Here is a 24,374-nt window from a genome sequence, read left to right as displayed (position 1 = left end):
AAAGAAATTAGTCAGGCATGGTGGCACGTGCCTGTAATCCCAGCTACTTGGGAGGCTGGGGCAGGAGAATCACTTGAACCCCAGAGGCAGAGGTTGCAGTGAGCTGAGATGGCACCACTGCACTCCAGCCTGGCGTCTCAAAAAAAAAAAGAAAAAGCTTATTGTAGATTCATTCTAGCTGGGCATGTCTTGGTCATAGGTCCTTTAAAGCAGCATGCTGGGATATCTCCTCATCCAAACAAAGTTGGTATTTCCAAGGAACCTAAGGACAGATACCTGTTCATTTCCATGTCCAGGGTACACAAGGAGAGCATAAGACAAGCTTTTTTCACCCCTCTTGGCATGTGAGTGTTTTCCAGCCATCACTGAGGTTGTGAAGAGGGTCTGGTTGCAGTGAAGTTAGCTATAAGCTAGAGAGTATTCTGAAACCCACTAGGACTTTCCCAAAGTCAAACACCAATGTGGTTTAACAGTTTTGAAATTGTGGAATGTGGTTTCCCCCCTTTTCTTTGCTATCCCAACTCTTGTGATCCAAAATCATTAAGACTGGCCTTTTGGGGAAAACTAATACAGTCCCCTGTGGAAGATGCCTGTGAATGTATATGGTATCACATGTCCTCATTAGTTCAGGGAGTTTGGTTGTCTGTTCTTAGTCCCAGTCCTCTGGGTTCTTAACTGGAGATTTATCCAGAGATAAGAAATCTGCCCATTAAATAGTAACTAATCTTTGAACTCTCAGTTGCCTTAGCATTTTGCTTTCTGATGATCTGAAGAAATATAGTGTCTCAAAGCAGAGCAAGCCCCTAGAACAGGATGATAAGAGGTGCCTGGAATGGAGTGGGGCTCAGGTCTTCAAGGGAAGGAGTTGTGGGAGCTAAAGGGAAGATGATGGAGGAGGGGAGGGAATCTTTCCGGTTGTGCCATCCAGGACCACTCACTGAGAATGTTATCCTAGTCTCGTGATGGGACTTCTTGGTATGCATCTTATCTTCAAAGTTGGTCAAGTCCCTTTGCTTCCGCAATTCTTTTGGGACAAATGACTCATGAGAAATTCATATGACTACGAGAATTGTGACACCGCCTCCTGTCTGGCGATGATGTGGGTTCTGCTATTTCTGGGCTGGTGCCCACCTCTCTTGAGCCTTAGCTAGTTCCTCTGATTAGTGCTGCCTCCTCTCTTCCTGCCACTTGTGGCTAGCCCTAATGGAAAGTAGATGTCTGAGGCAGCCTCCAGGCAGATGCATCCGGCTGAAGAATCCTGGCACCGGGGCAAATGCAGCCCTCCAAGGAAAGCTTTTAGTTCAGACACCGGTCTCAGAGCCCACATTGTGAACTGTGTCCTGTGAGGCTTTATGGCCAGTAAAGCTCTGGCATATGGGTGCAGGCATGCAGGGTGGGGAAGGAGCAAGGGGGAGTCAGGGTGAAAGGAGGCTTATTGTAGTTTCATCCTAGCTGGGCATGTCAGTTTTTACATGGGCCTCTGGGATGTCTCTGAATCTTTTCTCTTTGGTTCATTTCTAGAAATAGACATTTTATTTCTAGAAATAGAAACTAACTGGAGAGTCGAATTTTCTAGTGTTTTCTCAGGATTTTTTCAGCTGCGACAGAAAACTCTCTACCTTAAGCAAGAAGGCAATGTACTGTCTTTATAATAAAATTTTTGTTTTCCAGGTTTAGGAATTATTTCTAGTGTTGGCTTCATTCTAAGACCTAAGTAATGTCACCATGTAGAGCCTGTTACTTCTCTCCCTTCTTCCTTCTAATCTCTACTCTGACTTCTTTCTGTAATTTCGTCATCATTCTCTGCCTCTCTCTTTGTCGGCCCAAGATCATGAACTTAGAGAAAGAGATGTTAATGGGAAAGATTTCCAAACAATCAAGGCTAATGAATTTTGAAAATTATGATGATAAATGCTGCCGCAGTTGAACAGATTATCTGGGACCTAGATGTTCAGTAATGAAGACTTGTCCTCATCAGGGAGGCCTTGCCATCCGGAGCCCAGCTGACGAGGTGAGAAATTATCAGTGCCATTTTTACAAGAGTGGGACTGGACATTATGCAGAGAAAAGCTGCAAGAGAAAGGCACAGGAAGCAAAGTCCATGACTGGTGCTTTTTTCCAATCTGTCTATGGAGGAACATAGATATTTTCTGATGTCATCTTTATGAGCCCTCTCTGGGCTGGTGTAGGTTCCCATCTTACTTCATTGAATCTGCTGATTTAGATATTTCTGAATGAACATTCCCCTTCAGCTTTTCTGAGTGTTTTCTGAGTGTTTTATATAAATCAAATTTATAGGATTTCTATCACATTATCCAAAATCTGCCACCCTAACCCATCAATTTACATGCCTTAAAACATTTTTACTAATGAGTCTTTTTTCAATTTAGAATGTATAAGAACTTTAACTTGGTGGTGAATAAGAACATTGGTTTTGGAATCAGAATAATTTGGGTATAAGACTTGGATCTTTCTGTCTCAAGCATTTTTGAATAAGATGCTTAACCTCTTTCTCTCCTTTTCCCTTCTTCTCTCCCTCTCTCCGTCCTCTGCACTTTCCTCCTTCCTTTCTTCCTTTCTCAATACAATGCTGGTGACAATAGCAGTTTTCAGAGCCAATGCGTTTTAGGAGGATTGAGTGAAGCAGTGCATTTTAATTCATTTAGCATATATCCTAGCACAGTATAAACATGCAATAAGTTGCTGTTCTGTATCCCTGTTCACTGGGACAAGAACTTAGCCCAACTTGACTCCCAAACTTGGAATGCTGAAAGCATCTCTTTCTACCTCTGTTATGGTGGAGACCAGAGCTTCAGATAAATTAAGATGAGGGCTCTACCCTTGGGGATTACCTACCCCAGCACTCAACCTGGCTTGACCTTTTGGGGACCCACTAGGTGACCCTGAGAAATATACTTCATCCCAGTTTCATTAGCCTAAAAACAAGAAGTCCACTTGCTCAAATTCCCCTTCTATATTTTTTGGAAACAGGAATGTGTGTAACAGAGGAGGAATGCCTTTGAATAACAACTCTCCAACTGTGATTTCTGGCTTCACATTTAAGACTTTCTTGTAGGTTCATCCTCAGAGCAGTCCTCTCCTGCCTTTTGACCTTGAAGGAGAAGCCAAGAGGCAGGGCTTGTTTATAAAGAGAGATGGAGCAGCCCACAGCTGCAGGCCTCAGATTATGGCCTGGAATGCCAGATGCTGCATGGAGGTACAGCTCCTCCATCTCTTTCATCTGAACCTGCCCTTGGCTTACACCCTTCACTGCCGAGAGGCACCCCGGGACTCAGTTGTAGAGTAGCAGGCTGTGTGGAACGAAGTGGACCCCAGAGCTCTAACCTTCTTACAGGGCCAGGAGAGGCATCCAAAGGTTATCCAGTCTCCACTTGACCAAATCATCCCATTTTGGAACTGGATGATACCTAAAGGTCAACTAGTCGAACTCTTTCCCTCACCCTACCAATTATGCAGATGAGAACACAGGAGGCCAGGGGTGAGCCGGGAGGTATGATGCAAACTAAGACAGGGTCCTGGAGCTCCTGAATTCTGGCCTATGCTCTCCTTCACTGCCTACAGCAGACACACACACATACACACACACACGCATACACACACACACACCCCCTCTGTAAAGTCAGGCTGCTGAAGCTGCAGGTGTTAGGAAGGGCCTTGAGTTGAGCTTTCTTTCAGTGTTCTTGATGTCCTGATTCAGACGAGAAAATTATGTTTTCAACAATCTCATGCAATTTTTGAGCAGACAGGAATCTTAGCAAAACTCTGGTCCGACTATGTCATTATTCCAAGTATGAACATTGAGACCAAAAGAAAGCATGGGCTGCCAAGGCCACAGGATGGCACACTGGTAGAACTGGGACAAGAACCCAGACGATCTGAGTCTCAATCCAGTGCTCTTTTCACTCCGATTCCTGGCTTCTCTTGGTGCCAGACCTTCCCTCTGGCTGCCTCCATCCCAGGATGCTAGAGATGCCTCTAGGCCTTGCCAGGGCTGTGTGGCTGGGTTAATTGATACCCCTTTCCTGGCATTTCTCAGGGGACGGCCCAAATAGAAACCTGTGGTGCTTAAAAAGAGTGGTGGTACTCTTATGTTGATGAATCACCTTGCAGTTCCCAGAGTGCTTTGACTGCTGTTACCACCCAACCTCAGACTTCCTTGAGAATTTAACCCTGTTATTTTTTCCAAGTTGAATCCCCACTTTTAAATGAAGATAAAGGACTTCATCCACTGTTTCATGTCTGTGGTCCTGCAAGTGATCTGTGAACTCTCTCCTCTCAGGCACCAAGCATCCTTCCTTTAAAATTAAAGGGTCTTTTTTCATGACTCAAAGAAAAATCCCATTTTCCATTGGATGAAGACTGCATTCAACTCCCAAGAAAGCTTTAGGTGTGTGAAAAGGCTAATTGTGTCCACCTTCTCCTTGCCCGTATCAAAGCTCCTCCAGCAGCCAGTCAGTGGATGGATGGGAAATTCAGCTCCAGCTCAGAGAAGCTAGATAAGGTAGCCTGTAGCCTACGAAGGACTTGTGTATTCTTTATGTCATCTCCCATGATGTGCATTCGACTTCCCTTTGCCTGGGGATGTGGCCATCAGTAATAGGTTTCTGCTGTGCTATGTATTATTTACTGAAGAAATTAAAATATGCAGTGTTCCTGGTTCCCCTTTTTGGGCTTCCTCTCCAGCTACTTCTGGCATTTTCTGTTGGCAGTTAATAAAACAAAAGGGGGGCCCAAAGGGTTGGGTCTCCCTCCAACTAGAATGGTTAGTTTGGAGTGGTTTGGAAGTAGAAGATTTTACCTCTAGGTAAAGCTGCGCCTTTCTGGCTGATCTGTCCAACCTACATTATGTGCCCCGACAGACAGAGTTCAAATGCTTCATGAAGGGCGCAGGGGATTAAGGACATAGAAATTGAGGGGATGGGGGGAAGAGAAAGTACGGGTGGGTCTCCATTTGCTTATTGTGGCAGCACAAACAAGCAAAGACTTATCTTTCCTCAAGACAGCCTTACGTTGAAAGAGCTACAGTCCAAGACACTTGAAAATTACTCCCTAATCCAGCCAAAATCTGTATCATCCCTTACCACTAATTATGCACACATACAAGTTCCAAATCAATCCCTTATCTTATTTAAATCCTGGACCTAGAGAGTACCTCTTGCAAATATTTATAAGATATTTATACAACACTACTGACACCATTACAACTCTTATTCATCCCAATGACTGGGCTGGCACTTGGTAAGCCCCAATATATGTTAGTAAGTAACAGTTGCAATTAGAGTTGTAATGGTGTTAGTAATATTGTTCGCTAATAAATATTTGCAAGAAGCATGCTCTGGGTCCAGGATTTAAAAAAGATAAGGGATTGGATTGGGAATTTCTATGTGTGTCAGCCTCCTGAGTAGCTGGGACTACAGGTCTGTGCCACCATGCCCAGCTAATTTTTGTATTTTTTTTTAAGTAGAGACAGAGTTTCACTGCGTTGGCCATGCTGGTCTTGAACTCCTGACCTCAGGTGATTCACCCGCCTCAGCCTCCTGAAGTGCTGGGATTACCCGGCCTAGAATCCCTGATTCAAGGATCCAATGCCATTATCTTAAAGCTGGTGGGATATTCAATCAGTAAGAGATATTATTAATGTCGCTTAAAGGATAACTCAGTGAGCCCATTCCTAGCTAAGTTTGCCTTTTGTGGAAAAAACAAAAAAGAAGCTTCACGCACAGAATATGCAGTCACTGAGCCTAGTCCACAGTAGAAAATGGCACATTGTAACCAGCCCAGCCTTGTCTTCAAAATTCACTTCAGTTGTTCCTCCTGAGTGTCTAGGCCCCTCTTTTGTAAACAGCCTGAATCCAAGGATCCAGACCGGCAGTCACACAGATCTGGCAGCTCCTTTAAACTGCTTCCAGCACTTAGGTGGAACTGTCTTGAACCTGCAAAACCCACAAAAAGAAAGACTTGGAGTGCGGCAATAGATTAACTTCTATCTTTGGCTCTACCATGCTGACTGGCTGGCATATCATCCCTGAAGTGGTTTCTCATCCATACATTTGGGATTATTGTCTCATTGTAAGGGTAATTGGGCAGAACGTCTAAGTCCTTAGAAAAAAACGGGAAGTGCTGTGTAACATACATGACCATAATCATTGAGAAATTAGCATCTTTCAAGAAAGATTTAAAGTATTATGTATGTGCAGGTGTATTGAAGCCTTGCCATGCCTCTGTTTCACTTACTATCTCATTTAATTTCTGCACATGTTCTGAGTGTGTTATTATTCCCATTTTTATGCACAAGGAAGTCAAGTCTTCCAGAGGTTAAATAAATTCTCCATGATTGCTTAGCTAGCAAATAACATTGGCTGAGTTATACACTATTCCCTTCATTCTTTTAGATCCTCTATTTCCTTATCCTATATACACATTTCTGATATGTTATAATTTTTACATATTTTTGGCCTCTAACTATTTAGCACAGTCAATCTTGTTTGAAAGAAATGATCTTATTTTGACTCAATAAGTCTGAATCTAAACTAGAACCTAACTCTCAGTACCTGAGCTATGCAGGGTCAGATTTTTCAAAATCTAGGATCATTAAAAGGATGTATTCTGCCATTCTTTACTTATCAATATGATATTGTAACGTGCGTTTGGGGGCTGAGTGGATCCCTTTGAATCCGGTGTGATCCATGGATCTGAACTTAGTTGAGCCCTCCAGCTTTGTTGAGTGACTTGAGCTCTTTTAACATTATCTTAAAGTTTGTTTCCACTAGAAGATATTAGTGCAGCCAGGAGGCCCCAGTCTAGCCATTCACAAAAGGAAATAAGGGTCAAATTATTTTTCATCTCATATCTTTGGAGTTGAAATGTCTGCTCTCTAAAAAAATACATTGCTTGGGGACAGTAAAGGACAATGAAGTCTCAGAAAGAGTGCTAGAATTTAGGCAGGATGAAGAAAGAGGGAAACAAAATAAGTTATAAAAGGCATGTGTTCCTGGGGCTTCCCTCAGAACTTTGCTCCTGGCAGATGCAGCTCTAGGTAAGAGAACTGGGGAGAATCACAATGGGCCTATTGATCCTCTAGGCTCACACTGCTAAACAGCTTGGCTCTCAACTCCTTGTATTTTTGGAAGACTCCAAGGGTTTTTCCTAATCCTGGGGCTAGAGGCTCAGAGTGAGACAGCCATTCCACTGAGATTCTGCTAAATGGATGCTGTTTGTGTAAACTGTCAGAAAGCCCTGCTCTGAGGAAGCAATACTATAATGATGTCTTTGTGAGTTTTCTCTGCATTTTGCCTCCAAAGAATCTCAAGCACCTACTAGACCCGGGGCTGAGATATCCAGTTTGTCTATAAGAAGCTAGATAATGGTCTGTCCTACTTTACTGGGAAGAGGAGAGGCAAAAAGAAGGCCAACAATTCTGACTTGATAAGTCATAAGTTTGATGTCACTGTAGAAAAGTCATAATCTCTTGTATAAAGCTTGCATCTGTGGAGTTTCCACAACTGGGGTGAGGCCACAGAAGGACATGTATTTGTGAGTGTGCACTCATGTATTGTAGATCAGAAATCAAAAGGATATCCAAACTAATATATCCCTAAGGCATGCACCCACACAAACTGGGGAGAACACAGAGTTCTACCAGGTGACTCAAAGTCTATATATATCAGGGTAGAAAGAAGGAAAACTATAGAACTGTTGACGAATAGAGTCAAACTCTGTAAAATGTATAATTTTTTCCTTTTTATTTGGAGACGGAGTCTCACTCTGTCACCAGGCTGGAGTGCAATGGTGCGATCTCGGCTCACTGCAACCTCTGCCTCTCAGGTTCAACCAATTCTCCTGCCTCAGCCTCCTGAGTAGTTGGGACTACAGGTGTGCACCACCATGCCCAGCTAATTTTTGTATTTTTAGTAGAGACGGGGTTTCACCACGTTGACCGGGATGATCTCAATGTCTTGACCTTGTGATCCGCCTGCCTCGCTCTCCCAAAGTGCTGGGATTACAGGCATGAGCCACTGCACCTGGCCTGTAAAATATTTTGAGATTTATTCTGAGTCAAATATGAGTGACCAAGGCCTTGGCCAGTGACTCAGCCCTCAGGAGGTCCTGAGAACATGTGCCCAACGTGGTCGGGGTATAGCTTGGTTTTATATATTTTTAGTGAGGCATGAGATATCAATCAAATATACTTTGGAAATATAGTTGTTTGGTTCAGAAAGGTGGGACAAGTCAAAGTGGGGAGAAGGGGGTGGGTTCCAGACTATAGGTAAATTTAAACATTTTCTGGTTGACAATTGGTTGAATTTATCTGAAGATCTGGATCAATGGAAATGAATGTTCAGGTTAAGATAAAAGATTGTGGAGACCAAGTTGTATTGTGCAGAGGAATCTCCCAGAAAGCAGACTTCAGAGAGAGAACAGGTTGTAAAATGTTTCTTATCAGACCTAACTGGGTGCCTGGCTCTTAGTTGATTATCTCCCAGATCTGGAAAGAAAGGAAGGAAAACAAAGGGGGAAGGAGATTCTCCATGTAATGTGGATTTTTTCCCACAAGAGACTTTGCAGGGCAATTTCAAGGTATGGCAAGGAAACATATTTTGGGGTAAAACATTTTGAGTTTTTCCCTTGTTATGCCGAAGTCATATTGGAAAATAAGTCATGATATACAGGGTTAAATAAAACCCATCTGATGAGAATTTATGGTTTGTAGGGCATACTCCCCAGAATCCTTGGATAGGAATTTGGGCAAGATAAAAAATTCAGAGCTTCGTCCTCAGAACCAAAATGTAAACCTCATGATACTCAATTTGTCTATTTCTGATTTGTTTGCCTTTGTGTATGTATGCTATAGTCCAGTAATACATTTACATTAAAAACAATAACAAGGCTCTGTGGGACTTCAGTTCTGTTTCATTTACTATTCTTAGTGACTTGGACAAGTCATTGCTTTTCTGGCCAAGATTTCTATGTCTGCAAGTAGGCTGGGTAACTTCCAGCCCTGTGTGTTTATTAGCTACAGCTTTAGTGTTGAATCTCTCGTTTCAAGCCCTGGATTCTGAGAAACTTGGATTTGAGGAGCTGGACAAGGTACAGTTACAGGGTAGGGCTGCCCCCGACTCCCCTGAAGATACACCAGGAATCCAGATGACATCTGGAGAGAAAGTAGGCTGAACCACCAAAGAGATAGGCCTAATAAATGATCAGGTGGCTGAGAAGAGAGCCAAAGAACTGGTTCACAATACAGCGATCAGTATCCACAACTCAGAATAGTCTCATAGTTAGACAGTGAGGAGAGAGTAGAGCAGGGGGAGGAGGAGAAAAGGAACTAAGGGATGGTTTCTGAAGGGCAGGCTCCTATTTCTAAGGCTCTGGTAGCCTCTCGCATATGTGGAGAAGGAACTATTAAGAGAGACCAACAGTTGGAGAAGCGGGGCAGTGAGAAGGGTTCATCCCAGAAAGGAGGGCTATATCATTTTGATTAACTAGTTTAGAACAAAATCATTCTCTTCGCTGCTTGGAGACAGGACACATTAGAGGAAGACTTTGGGCCTTTCCTCCTCCATGTAGGCCATTTATTTCTGGAAATATCCAAGGGAAGTTTCACTAACCCCATACGATCAGGGAATGATCAGGGCAGGACCGACAGGCCCAGGTCTGTATCTATGACTGTACACACGATGCACATGCATTGTCAAGCACACATGTCCATCTAAACCACCTCCCCACAGTGTATGGATGTGTGTATGTATATTACATGTAGCTAACCCATTATATGCAGCCATGCATGTGAAATTCCCAAACTCTCTGGAACAAGAGTGCTGATGATTTTAAAAACTGTTATGGTGGCTGCTGGGACTGCTAGTGGGGTCATGTTCAGGGTGACTGCCAGCCGTAGCTGATGCCATCCTCAGACAGCCAAGCAGGGTGGAACAGGCCAAGACCACTGGGGCATATGGGAAACCAGATTTCCCAGGGAATGACGAAGGCATAGATTTAGCTTTTCATGTTTTCTTAATGCACATAACCACTTTTCTATGTGAATGGACATGCAATCAAGAAAGATTAAATTTTAATAAATAAAAAACAATGGCACTTACCATAAATGACACCCTTTATGACAATCTCTTGATAGACCATTTGTCATTAACATATGTTGCCAAGGTTTTACCATTCTTCAGAGTTGTCTCCTCCAAAGTAGATGAGTTTCTTTCTCATGTACTTCAAACATTTCTGACTCAGCCCATGCAGATTAGGGAATACAGAGGAAGCTTGAATCCCTCCATTGGTTCCAGAAATATTATGCCCTGTGAATCCACACTTGCTCATCTTTGCTGGGTCTTGGTTTCTTTATCTGGAATATGGGTTACTTCGTGTCCTGTATACCTCATCAGAGTTGTGTGAGTGTTTTGAATCTCTTGGTGAGAAGCAGGCTTCTCTGTGTTTTTTGGAATCCACCAGCTGGCTCCTTCTGTAATTAGACACGGAAGCCTGAGAACCTTGTAGAACTTAGCTGAGTTTCTATTTAACCCAAAGTGGTGGGTTCCCTCTAACTGAAGAAAAGTTGCATTCACTCAATGGAAATGAGCAAGACAATTCTCTTTTCAGGAAAGGCTGGCTTAGAAGACAAGGGACAGTTGTGGTTGGGTGAGTTGGGAGGTAGGAGATTCCCCAGAGTGGAACACTGCCATGCAGGGCATTCTGCCCCAAGTAGTACCTGGAGCCTGAGAATTTGAAGCCACTAGACTTTGAACACCTTCTGTACCACTTATTCCTGGCCTTGAGGAGTGGGACAAAGTGTGAGCCCTAAGGACATGAATGAAAGAGATGGGGCTTGGGAGTTTCCGCGAGGCATCCCGGGGCTGGAGGTGAAACTGCTGCTCTTGCTCCCCTCCTGTCCCATTTTCTCAGTATATAGAGCTGATGGCCTGAGGAGGGGTAGGATACAGTCTTGGGGAAAGGCAAGAGGAGGACTCTGAACTTTGCATCACTGGATGCTCAGTCTCTGTACCTGTGGTCTTGAAATGTTTATGCTCCTATAAGAATGTTGAAAAAAATTATGTCCCTTGCACATCTTAAGTTGCCATCAAAAATCTTCAAGGTAATTTTAAATAGTTGCATTCAATGTCATTTCCAGAATATTGTCAATATTGACATTAAAAATACATCATTCCTTTAACACATCTGATGAACTTTAAGTACCAGAGCAATTTGATACATCATCTATTAAACACATGAACAAGTTCTTAAACAGTCAATTTTAAATGGCTCCTGTTCCTTGAATTTATATTTTCATTGCAGTTACCCCACTGAATTTTATCTTTATATATTTTTATGCATAAAATCCTTTTATTGGCCACTCTAGCATAATTTACTGTGACAAAAATATGTATGAAGATTTGAGTTTAGTTTTTAATGGCCAATGATCATACATTTCTAGATGTTAAGTGTTTTTGGTTTGAGTTATCATTATGATTATTAGTAATACACAGAAATTGGAAACTGATTAAGTTACAATTATTAGTGATGTACAAAAAAAGACAGTCGACAAAATAATATACATATCAATTTTTGATGAATATAAAAGATAAGTAAAATATCAATGGAAATGCATCTCATATTTTTAATTAGTTCATGTATTCATTAATGGATGTTGTTTTAAACTAAGAAAGAAAATTGATGGAAAAGAAAGAAATTTTGTTATTGAAATGTGACTCAATTCTTTGAACTATTATTTAGTTATATTCCTAAAATCACATATTGGTCTCTTATCAAAAATTATTTTTAATCTTCTCCCAGCTGATAATTCTTTTAGATTTGTCCCTCTCCAGTTGTTTGAAAATAATCGAAAACTACCCAACTTACAAATGGATTTTTCCCCAGTCATTAGAGATTCATTTTCAACACCTGTACCAGTATTTTATACAGTTCCTTCCATTGTACTCTGTAGCGTTTCACTCCTGAGATTTAGAGTGGGTGAGAAGTTTGTTCTTCCTTTTGGAGAGTGGTGTGTGTGTGTGTGTGTGTGTGTGTGTGTGTGTGTGTGTGTGTGTTGGGGGTGGGGGCAACTGGATAAGGGATTGATGGATCACAGGGGCTCTGCATTTAATTTTAGAAAAAAATCCATGTGAGAGCTGTGCATCTGCAAAATCCCTCAAAACTATCCTTGCCTGAGTACATGCTGGAAAGACTTCATGTTCTGCATCTTCTGGTTTGAAACCACTTGTGTGGACACTGTACTGTATCTCTGCCTATTACATGGCATGGAAATTCTAGACCTCATCCCATGGGACAGTGGCTCTTGCCCTTCAGGGTGTGTATGGATAATGTGAGGTCTAGTAAAAAGTGCGCTTCCTCATGGACAATAACAAAAGACCGGGAACAATCAAAGGGCCTATTAATAGGAGGTTGGTGGGAGAAACTGTGGCATCTTGGAATAGTACAGTGGAATCCTCTACAGCTGTAAAAAGAATGAGTGAACTTCAGTGAAAAAAGTCAAGTATAGAACAGATATGGTATGTTACATTTTATCTAAGAGAGTGAAGAAGTGAATGTAAATCCATATTTGCTTATGTAAAAAATTTTATCTAAGAGAGTGAAGAAGTGAATGTAAATCCATATTTGCGTATGTAAGAAACGATAGAAAGATAAACTAAAACCAAACTAAAATGATTATCTGTAGGAGGAAGAGAATAGGATGAGGAAAATCAGCAGAGGTGGGACAAAATTTTGCTTGAATGTACCTTGTTTTGTGGTTTTGACTTTGAAACAATGTCTCAGTTTTTACATCATTACAAAGCACCATTAAATCAAATGGAAAATAAAAAACAAGTCCTAAAAATTAAAGGCAAAAATGAAACAAATAAGCCTAATTGTATATTACAGTGGTGGCTTCACCACACAGAAAGGAGTTACTACAAATGACTTTAAAACATGGCTATGTTTTCTATGTGCCCTTAGTAGGTAGATTCTAAGGACAGAAAGAGCTGCAAAGATTGTAGGTTGAAGGTTGTTTTCAGTAATCATATTATTAGTAATAATATTGAACTGTTATTTTGAAACTCTCTCTGATATACTGTATGTTATTTATACAAATTAGGATAAAGCAGGTAATATTATGAGTGTTAATAGGGATCAAGATTTTCTGCATGAGAAGAAACACAAATATAAAAGTAAAGAAGTAAAAGCTCTGTAATTCTAAATTTGATTTGAAAAAAACCAATACGAAGTCATGATGTTTTTTTCTCTTAAGAATTTTTTTCCTAGCTATTTTTACAACAAAGACCTAAAATAATAACCACCCCAGTAGAGATGAGCACTCCAATGATCCATGTTGTGGTCTTTAAATTCCATTGCCCTCCAAAACCATCCAGGAATCCCTGGAGATATGACTGATTCAAAGGCTGCAGTAGAAAATGTAAAAGATGAGCCTAGAGTATTATTTTATGTCAGAAAGCAGGGATGCTATGAAGACTGTTTATTGGCGTTATGTGAGAAGACACAGGCATAGGCTTTCACTTCCCAAAGATGAAACACCAAGCTTCAGAAATAATAACTGCTAACTATGATAGAATGAAACACTTCAAGTGTGTGTGTGTGTGTGTGTGTGTGTGTGCACGTTTAAAGAACAAGCATTGGTAATGCTTTTCAAAACCAAAACAAACCAAAACAATCCTCTCATTGATCACCTCTGGAGGATACTATGGGATGAATTCGTTATTCTAATAACTAGTAATAAAGAAAACGAATTTATCTTACCTGTCCTGTATAAACTGTTTCCAGTGTAGCCAAATAGCTGATGAAAGGAACTTTTTATTTGTAAAAGATTTCCAGCTAATATATGCAGAAGGAATACCATAATTATAATGGCACCCTTTTGCAGCCACTAATGAAATAATGGACCTGGGCAATGATCATCAGTGGCTGCTAAAATTGCTAGGTGAAAGGGAACTTTATAATAATCAGATTGAATCCAGTGATCAGTCTTAACAGCACAAAGAAGTTTGTCTCGTGTTGTGTTACAGAAAGAAGCAAACAGCACCATTTATGAACCCAGAACTAATCCGGGCTCTGGATACCTAGTCAGGTATCATCAAGTGTTCCTGATTATAGGAAATGCAGTAAGTAGAGGAACAAGTGAAATGACCCATGGGGATACAGTGAAATAAACAGACTGTGAGAATTTTGTGGGACAAGTGACCTGGGATCTTCAACAATCAATCAATCAATCAATGGAAAGTTGGGGCAGAAGGTAGGGGAATCCTATAGATTAAGAGACCCTAGGAGACATTACTAGATGTGATGTGTGGATCTTTTCTGGATCCAACTTTCAGAAATCACTTGAAAACATTTGGGAAATTTTGACACTGAATGGTATTTGGTGTTAAGGTGTTATTAGTATTTTGATAATGCTACAACAAAACCATATGTTTCTGGTTCTCCTACCCTTTGAATCTAAGTCAGAGGCCACCCAACTCTGTAAAAGATCACATAGTAAATATTTTAGGCTTTGCAGGTGGCCCCTGTTGCAACTTTAAGGTGATCTCTTCTGTAACTATTCAACTCAGCCCATGTATTATGGAAGCAATCACAGACAATATGGAAACTAATGAGTCAGGCATGATGCCATGTGCCTGTAATCAGAAACTCAGGAAGCAGAGGGAGGAGAATTGCTTGAAACCGGGAGGTGGAGGTTGCAGTGAGCTGAGATCCTGCCACTGCACTCCAGCCTGGGCGACAAGAGTGAGACTCTGCCCCAAAAAAAAAAAAAAAAAAAAAGGGAACTAATGAACTAATGAGCATGGTTTTATGCCAGTAAAACTCTGTTTCCAATAACAAGTGACAAGCTATAATTTGTTGACCTCTGGTCTAATTCATTGGGTTTGCGGTAAAGCCTAGGAATGTATATTTTTAACAAGCATGCCAGGTGCTTATGATCAGGCAAACAGCCCTGGGAGGTGATTATAGTTATCCCTTCCATTTTCACACCAGAAAACAGGCTTGAGTAGGAAAAATGACTTGCCCAGGGATCTGCAGCTAGAAGGTAGCAGGGCTGTGTTTATAGGGGAAAATCCTGGCTGCCATGTCCCCTCTCTGCCACATTCACCCCACTGGAGGATGCTAAGGAGAAACAAGGAGAGAAGGCTGAGAAGAGCACAGGAAGAGAGAGAAGAAAGTTTTTCTGTGCATTGTATCCCTAACTCAGCAGTCTTCTTTAGGATGAGGCAGAGGCAAAGGGAGTGAGACAGAGCCTGAACACGTGCAGAAAGCCTAGAAGATAAAAGGAAGATATTCTGGACCATAATGTCAACTTCCTCACCAGGTCTGAAATCCAGAGTTGCCAGACTGCAAATAAAAATACAGGACACCTTGTTAAATTTGAATTTTAGAGAAAAAAAAACCCCATATTTTTAGTACAAGTATGTTCCATGCAATATCTGGGACATAATTATAATTTTTTAAAATGTTTAACTGAAAGTCAAATTTAACTGGGCATCCTGTATTTAATCTGGCAGCCCTGCTAAGGTGTGAAGCAAATTAGTAAAAGCATTTAACAAAATATTGGTGGGAAAGGGGTCAAGGGCACCCCCTGCCGAGGGACTATGGGAATCACCAGGAAGCTGCTTACAGGGAAGGTTCAGAGTTCAGAGACTGAACTTCCTTGGCCTGGCCAGATTTTGGAATAGGCACTTGACCCTCTCCTGTAAGTTCTTGGTTTGTAGTTGACCTTGACATGGATATCCTAAAGCCTGAGTTGATCAGGCACCTCTGGTCTCTCTACACAAAATCCAGAATCATTCAGAACCCATCTGGTCTCCGGGTATAAAAGAAATTTTATGGAGATAGTGACATTCTCGTTCTGCTCCAGCTTGATCTCTAGTGTACCGGGAGTGATCATTTTTCTGAGAAACAGTCTTAATAATGCAACCAGGATTGCATTCTTTAATTAGTGCTCATTCCCCATGAGCACTTTCAGCCTCCAAGATTTTTCAAACTCCCATCCTCTTTGTGAGCGTGTGTGATAGGGCAGGGAAAGGCAATGATTGGTGGAAGGTACTAAGGTAGCCATGGGCGCTTCCCCAGTGCAATCCAAAGATCTGTTTCCCTCCAAGTACTTATTTTTATTTCTAGAATCATTCCTTGGAATATTTCCTGTGCATTATTACTTACATCTCTTTTTTCTGGGTTCAGTCTTAAAATACTTAATTATCTCATTGAGAGCTTGGGTCAGTAGCTAATATTTCTTATGCAGTGCTTGGGCAAGGTACCTTATTTTCATCTGTGATACGGGGGTGATAGAAGCTTCTATCACACAGGAATGGAGAGAGCTTAAATAAGGGATGTATGTAACATGCAGTGGCCAGCACTCATTATTAATTAATTAGCACTACTCTTATTGCTCATATTACTGTTTCTGGTTAGTTTATGTCTGGCTAAGTTTTACCATGGGATATATTTGTCAATAATTTTCTACCAGGGAAGGCGTTGACCACTACCTTTCCCAAACAGGGTCTCTCCAAAGAATGATATTGGTCAGCTTGGAGGAAAATCAGCCTGGATTTTTATGGGAAATAAGGAAATTTGAGGAAATTAGGTTTGTTATGCTGCACAGTGGCATGTAAAGACACACACAATGAACAGTTACTGTACTTTGTGTATACACTTTTGCACTTAACGATGCTCAATGGGTTTTTACATACATAATCTCATTTTAGGCAGATTGTTGCTTCACTCTTATTGTGAAGATAAGGAAACTGAAGTGCAAAGGGTGTTAAGTGCTTGTCAAAAGTGACATTTAGAACCCAGCGCTTCTGACTTCCAATGTCATGCTCTTTGTTGTATCACAGGCTTCTTGAAATATTTTATTACTAGTCCACTCCTGGAAGAATGGTGTATAAACTTCATCCACATTGGCTGTGCTGCTTGGTGAGAATTTTGAAGATTCTTCTCAGGGGAGCCTTTGTGACCAATTAATATCCTTCTGACATTTTTTTTTGCTCGAATACTTAAGCGCATCACAGTTTACACCCAGGACACTTGAATTTCTGTCTGTAAAACTGGAGCTTTCAATCTGGAATACCTCTTCTGGATTGTGTTTAAAATTATGAAATGAGACACACACCAGCATCAATTTGTAAGACTCCATTATTGAAAATTTTTCACCAAGAGAAATGTTCCTATATTCCTGACTTCTATTTTTTTAAATCAACAAACCAAGTGCAATAAACCAGTCTACAATATTCTATCACAAACATAATTTTTCTTTTAAAAATATTAATTTTTTAATATAGTAAATAGAACTTAAATATAAGGAAACCTGGTTTCCTTATATTCACACTATTTTTTTTACTGTTTTTAAATTTTCAAATGTGATACATGATTATCACAAAATTTCAAACAGCATAGGAATATATATATATATGTGTGTGTGTTTATGTGTGTGTGTGTGTGTGTGTATATATATAGATATAGCAAAAAATGGGTTTTTCTCTTTGGTCACTACTCATACATTATAGAGGAAGCCACTGGTTTGTTGGTTTTCTGGACATTTTTCTATGCATTTTCAAGGTTACATGGTATCACTATATATTTGCATCTGTATCCACATATACATTTTTACATGAATAAGAATACTAAAATATATTTTTCAATGCCTTGTGTTGTCACTTAATATATCTTAGATATATTTACATATCAGTACACATAGCTCTACTATATTCTTTTTAACTGATGTGTATAACTTGAACAGTGAACACATTTTTGCCTTTAGAATGAATGAAATAAACACCTTAAACTAAACATTTTTGCTTACATGAGTGAATATCTTTCTAAGACTCCTAGAGGTGAAATTCCTGGGTTCAAAGTCACTTGCACCTTTAATGTCGACAGATTCTACCAAGCTGACCTCAGAAAAAGCAGAAACATTTCTCACCAGTGGCGTTTGAGAATAACTCTTTCCTCAACCCTCTCAAACACAAGATAGCATCAATTTTTTTCAATCTTTCCCAACTGACATTCAGAAATGTATGTTTCTGTTGTTTTAATTGACATCTTTTCACATGTTTGTGGCCATTTCTAGTCCTTTTGTGGATCATCTGTTCTTATCCTGTATTCATTTTTCTGTTGGGTTGCTTTTCCTAACTAATTTGAAGGAGCACTTTGTATTATATGGATTTTAATTCTTTGTCTGTTACATATATTGTACTTTTTTTGGTCATTTGTCTTTTAGCTATGCTTATGTTGTCTTTTGCCATGCAAAAGCATTTAATTTTTGTAAGTTGTATCTCTAAATCTTATTCTTGATGGCTTCTTGAACATGTGTCTTATTTAGGAAGGCCTTCCTTTTCTGAGGGTATAGAATACTTTTCTAAGTTTTCTTCTAATATTATTATTGTTTTGTTTTTTATGTTTAGCTCTTTAATCCATCTGGAAATGATTTTTGTATATGGTGTGAGGTAGGTATCTAAGTGTATTTTTTTAAATGAATAGTTCATTGTCCCAATACTTTAATTACTAACCCATTGTTTCATATATTAAATTCGAATATTTATACATGGGTCTGCCTCTGGACTCTCTAGTTTGTTCCATTAATAAATTTGTCTATCCTATGCCAAAATGCAATGTGTTCATTACATAGTTTGATAAAATGCTTTGCTATCTGATAGAGTAACTCTCCCTTGTTGTTGTATTTCAAGTATATCTTAGTTTTTATCAAATAATTACTACTTTAGATGAAGTTTGGATTCATCTTGTCAATTTCCATATACCATTTCATTTCGGTTTTCATATATATTGTGTTAAATTTTCAGATTACTCTAAAGGAGAAATGAAAGATGTATAACATTGAGTCTTCCTATTCAAGGAAATGATACAACTTCTCATTTATTCAGATCTTCTTTTATGTTTTTCAATGCTTTTATTTAAATAACCTTGGGCATTTTCTGCTGAGGTTTATGCCAAGGTGCTTTAAACACTTTTGTTGTTATTGTACAAACAATCTTATTGTCCATCGTATTTTGAAGTCATTGCCACTGGCATGTGAGAATAGTTTGATTTTTGTGTGTTTCTCTTCAGATATTGGTTCTAACTGCTTTTTGGTTCATTGTCTTGAATAGTCATATCATATTCAGACAACAGCAGTTTGACATTTTTTTCAATATTTCTATCCCATTTAAAAAATTCTTGCTTCATTGCATTGGTTGGGACCTCTTGAAAAATGTCACATAAAATTCGTGATAGAAGATACCTTATATTTTCCTAAAGTTTTGTCATTAAATATGATATTTAGCATATTCAATAAAGGAAGTTACCTTCTGTGAATTAGACTTTTAATTAGAAAAAGATGTTGGGAATTTTTGGCATTTTTGAAAAGATGGTTTTTCTTCTTTTATCTTTTAATTTGGTAAATTTAACAGTAGGTTTCCTAAGGTTGAGACATTCTTACATTTCTAGGGTAAACCTTATTGAGCTGTAATATGGAATTCTTGTAATATATTGCTGATTTGATGTAATATTTTATTCATATTTGGAGAGTATATTCATAGCAGATAGTTTTACACACATATAGATAACTATGTGTGTTGATATTTATTATGTAAATGTATATGTAAAGCTGTATGTTAAATTTGACTGATTTTGTCTTCAGGGATGTTTAAACCACATAGAATGGTTTAGGAAAGTTTCTGTCTTCTTTTGCTATGAAAAAGTATAAATAAGACAGAAAACTTTAATAGAACTCACCCAGAAAACCATCTGAACCTTCTACATTTTTAATGTATAGATTTTTTTTTACTACAATTGTGGTTTTTGTATTCAACTTTTCTATTTATCTTAACTTTTAAAAAATTAATATTTTTTAGTAAACCAATTAATGCATGCACACTTTCAAATTTATGGCTATAATATTCTTAACATTTTACATTTGTCTCCTCTACATCCCTTATTAATCTTGTCAATAGCTTATGTAACTTTTGAGAGAACTAACAATTGATTGTGTAGATCAATTCTGATTTTTATTTTCCTTTTGGCTGGTTGCTTTGCTTTGTTTGTTTTACACAGACTAATCAGTATTTATTTTATTTTATTGTTTATTTCTTCTTACTTTCCTTGCATTTGTTTCGTGACTCTTTACTGCCTTTTTTTGTTTTTTTTTTTGCTGAATCCTTATTTGATTTAATTACATTTTCACTATTTTAAAAATAAATGCTTAAATGATGTAATGTTTTTTCAAAAATTACTTTAGTTGTATTTCATAGATTTCAAGAAATGGGACATTAGTTACTGTTACAATAAATACTTTTACATTTTATTTTCAATTTTTTCTTTACCAAATAATTTAATTGACCAAAGACAACTTTTAAAAAATTATTTTTTTCTTGTTAACTTCTATTTTATTATATTTGATACAGAAAATGTTTCTTATTTTTACTTCATATTTGTTTTTTATCTTGCGATTCCAGATTTCCTTTGAGATTTAATATGTGATTGGTTTTTATAAATGTTTTTTAGGTAATTGAAAATAATGTGCAATTTTTTAAGGAAACTAAAAGATGCAATCACAACACTCATATCTGCTTATTGAAATTCATTATTGGTATTTTTAAAGTGTATCTTCATTTATGTTGTCTTCTTGATCTTTCAATTTGTGAAGCATTTTACTTTTCTATTATAATGATAACTTTGTCAGTTTTCTTTTATTTATAATTTGTTTTTACTCTTTATATATATACACACACACATGTATTATTTCTATGTATTTTTATAAATTATTATATAGTGTTGCTATGTTAATTGGAGCATAAACTTCATCATCATAATGGTGAATTTTACCAGCTTTAAATATAATATTAAGTATGATATAAATTTAATATAAATTATTTAGCCTCACTTTAATTTTTGACATTTTGAATCCTTTTTTTCACATATATATGAAACAACAGACAATGTGTAAATCACGATAAAAGAAATGTAATTGGCTGTATATATCTGTATATGCATATATATATACACACATGTATATGCACATATATGCATATATGTAGCAATTATATTTTTCTTTTATGTATGGTTGTATTTTTAGCACTCTTCCATTTTAAATGTTTTCTGCTATTTTGTTTTAGACATGTCTATTTTAAATAACATGCAGCTTGATTTTTTTAACCTAAATTTCTCTCTCATTTAAGAGGTAGTATAACTCATTTGTACTTGTTGTCTCTAGTGGTGTTTTCTAAGCTTCATTTTCATTTTGTGCTTTTTAGTCATCATTATCCTACTCCCCCTTTCTGTAGTCTTTTTGGTATTAGTTAAAGATTTTGGCTTTATTTAAAAAATGGTTTGAAAGCTATATGTACTATTTCTATTCTAGAAGCTGCTTTAAAATTTTAGTAAGCATATTTAAATTTAAAATGTTAATCTCAACAATTAATCACTGTAAGCTTCTTTTTTCCTCTCTATAACACACAGCCTTTATCAGGCTTTTAATTATTTCTATATCTACACTTCTATGCATTTATGATAGAAATTATTGGAAAGTTTCATTCCAGATAAGTATGTTAGTCGTATCAGTGGTAGTACTAATGGCATTATTAGTATTATTATTTACTTTATGTCTCTATTTTACAGGAAGCCTTTATTAGTAATTGTATTACTTTTACTACCAAATTAACAACCTTTATTCAGATTTAAATTGCATTTTTGTGGCTTATATGCTCTGCAATTTTTGTTATGTTCCAATCATTGTATAGCTTGGGTTATTTTTTCTGTTTTTCTAGAATATGTATTCAATTAACTTGGCTCCTTTATTTTCTGAAAGGGTGTAAGTGGTAAACTTTCTGAGTCTTTGCTTGTCTGAAAGAAGTATCTTCAGTTGTCTTTACACTGGATACAAAGCTACCCTGATTAGAAAGTCCCAGGTTGAAAATAACTTTTCTGGCTAGGCACAGTGGCTCACGCCTGTAATCCCAGCACTTTGGGAAGCCAAGGTGGGTATATAACTTGTGGTCAGGAGTTCGAGACCAGCCTGACCAACGTGCTGAAACCCTGTCTCTACTAAAAATACAAAAATTAGCCAGGCATGGTGTTTCATGCCTACAATCCCAGCTACTCAGGAGGCTAAGGCAGGGGAATCGCTTGAACCCAGGAAGTGGAGGTTGCAGTGAGCGGAGATCGTGCCATTGCACTCCAGCCTGGGCAACAGGAGTGAAACTCCATCTCAAAACAAAAACAAAAACAAAAACATAAAAAGAAAAGAAAAGAAAAGAAAAATGGAAAGAAAAGAACTGTTCTGCAAACTTGTATTATCATTTATCACCTAAAATTCTTCAAGTGGTTAAGGCAAACATGATTTCCCTTTTTGGAAACAAGATTGCCCATCTCCCAAGCTATTCGTTTTTAATTAATCATTGTTATTATTTCTCTAACTGACCCACCATAGAAATAAGAATTTTAGGCCAGGCGCAGTGGCTCACGCCTGTAATCCCAACTCTTTGGGAGGCTGAGGCAGTCGGATCACGAGGTCAGGAGATCGAGACCATCCTGGCTAACATAGTGAAATCCCCGTCTCTACTAAAAATACAAAAAAAAAAAAAATTAGCTGGGCATGGTGGCAGATGCCTGTAGACCCAGCTACTAGGGAGGCTGAGGCAGGAGAATGGCGTGAACACGGGAGGTGAAGGTTGCAGTGAGCCAAGATCACGCCACTGCACTCCAGCTGGGTGACAGAGCAAAACTCTGTATCAAAAAAAAAAAAAAAAAAAAAAGAAGGAAATAAGAACTTTAAGTAGCAATTCATCAGGACATATGTAGACAACTCTTTTGTCAATATTAAGTAGTTTTTTAACAATGAATTCCATGTATTAGGCAAAAGTTTCAATTCCCAAAAATCTATTTACTAATGATGCAATTAGTTCCTGAGTTTTCACACATGCTGTGAATTTTCTCCCACTTATGCTAACTTCTCTAACCTGCTGGACAGTGAGGAGTTCCCTAATGTTTTTCTCAGGGAAGGGTACCCTGGGTGTTTGTCCTTGTCAGTCACTTCTTTTTCCCCTTGGCTTTCAGTTTGGCAGATTCATAGGTAGTTGATATCCTCCTTAGGCTATTTTTAAAGACTCTCCTTACTGTCCTTCGAGATCTTACTAAGAACTGTGGTGAATTCTCTTTCTGTCCACCTCCTATCTTATTAGCACATGGTCTTCTATGCTTTTGGAATGTCTCTGTTTCCTTCCCTTGAAACACCGAGTTCTAAATTGTGGTGAGGGATTCAAGATTGTCAATTAGAAGCTAAAGTTCTCAAGTCAGATGCACACAGAATATACTGTGCCACTGCAGCAAAGAATCTAACCTGATGTTTGCAGATACTGATCCTTGGTGACTGGCATAGTCATTCTGCTGACTTCTTGCTGGACTTGCGCTTAAGGTTAGGTTTTTCTGTAGTGCTGGATTCTGAAATCTTCTCTCTCATTTCAGATTACCTTGTGATCTTTCTTCATGCTGAGTGCCAAGGAACCTGCCTTCCCTCAGGTGTTATCTCTAGTTGCTAGTCTAGTTGTCTCCTTTATCATAGGTCTCCAAAGTCAGCATCTTCACACACCTCTGATAGAAGTTGCATAAAGCTGTGGCTATCTTAGAATAGGATGCATTAAAAGTGTGTCTATGTGTGAAGAGTGCTACAGATGACACTCATTCTGGCCATCTGGTCACTCTGTGTGCCTCTATCTCAACCCCTTTTAGGTGGGAGGACATACCATGCTCCCCATTCGCTGGATGCCCCCTGAAAGCATCATGTACCGGAAGTTCACTACAGAGAGCGATGTGTGGAGCTTCGGGGTGATCCTCTGGGAGATCTTCACCTATGGAAAGCAGCCATGGTTCCAACTCTCAAACACAGAGGTAAAAAGGGGGTGCATAGGAATCTTGATTGCAGGAGGGTTGATAAGAGCTATCTCAGGTCAGGACTTGCACCTACTGAACAAGACATTAGGTGGGATTTAGAGACAGCAGAGGGAATGTAGGCATTAGTGGGAGCAGAGAGCTTCTTAGTAGGAAAAAAAAAATGAAACTGTAGGAAATGTGGTATAATTGTCAAAAGAGCATGAAATCAGATGTCTAAATTGAGACTCAAGTCATGGCTCTCTTAAATCTGCTACCCTGAAAAACCACAAATGTTTCACTATGACAAAAAATGAAAACATAGAACAGCTATGAGTTTTTCAATTGTGCCATCTTGTGGAAACACCCACTACTTAGTATGCCCACATAATATGGGTGCACAAAGGTTTTAGGTATGCCAAGCCCAGGGATGTACCAGATGGTCAATTTGGGAAGGCCAGTTTTATAACTGATAGAGCCATGTGTGA

The 24,374-nt window shown here is 38.6% G+C and overlaps 1 protein-coding gene across 2 annotated transcripts in view; it reads left to right on the top strand.

Annotated features, from left to right (window-relative positions):
• NTRK3 (neurotrophic tyrosine kinase, receptor, type 3) overlaps positions 1-24,374 on the top strand; it is a 389,076-nt gene that overhangs the window by 361,618 nt on the left and 3,084 nt on the right. The window contains exons 17-18 of one of the 2 annotated variants that reach the window (XM_011986286.1): positions 18,432-18,473; positions 23,749-23,907. In XM_011986286.1, coding sequence (XP_011841676.1) covers positions 18,432-18,473; positions 23,749-23,907 — 201 coding nt within the window. The remainder of the gene's footprint in view (positions 1-18,431; positions 18,474-23,748; positions 23,908-24,374) is intronic. The other variant, XM_011986287.1, reaches the window with a different exon arrangement.

The sequence above is a fragment of the Mandrillus leucophaeus genome, unplaced genomic scaffold (genome assembly GCF_000951045.1).
Source record: "Mandrillus leucophaeus isolate KB7577 unplaced genomic scaffold, Mleu.le_1.0 Scaffold297, whole genome shotgun sequence".
NCBI lineage: Eukaryota > Metazoa > Chordata > Mammalia > Primates > Cercopithecidae > Mandrillus > Mandrillus leucophaeus.
Note: the sequence above shows the minus strand (reverse complement) of the source record. Positions and strands in the feature narration are given on the sequence as shown.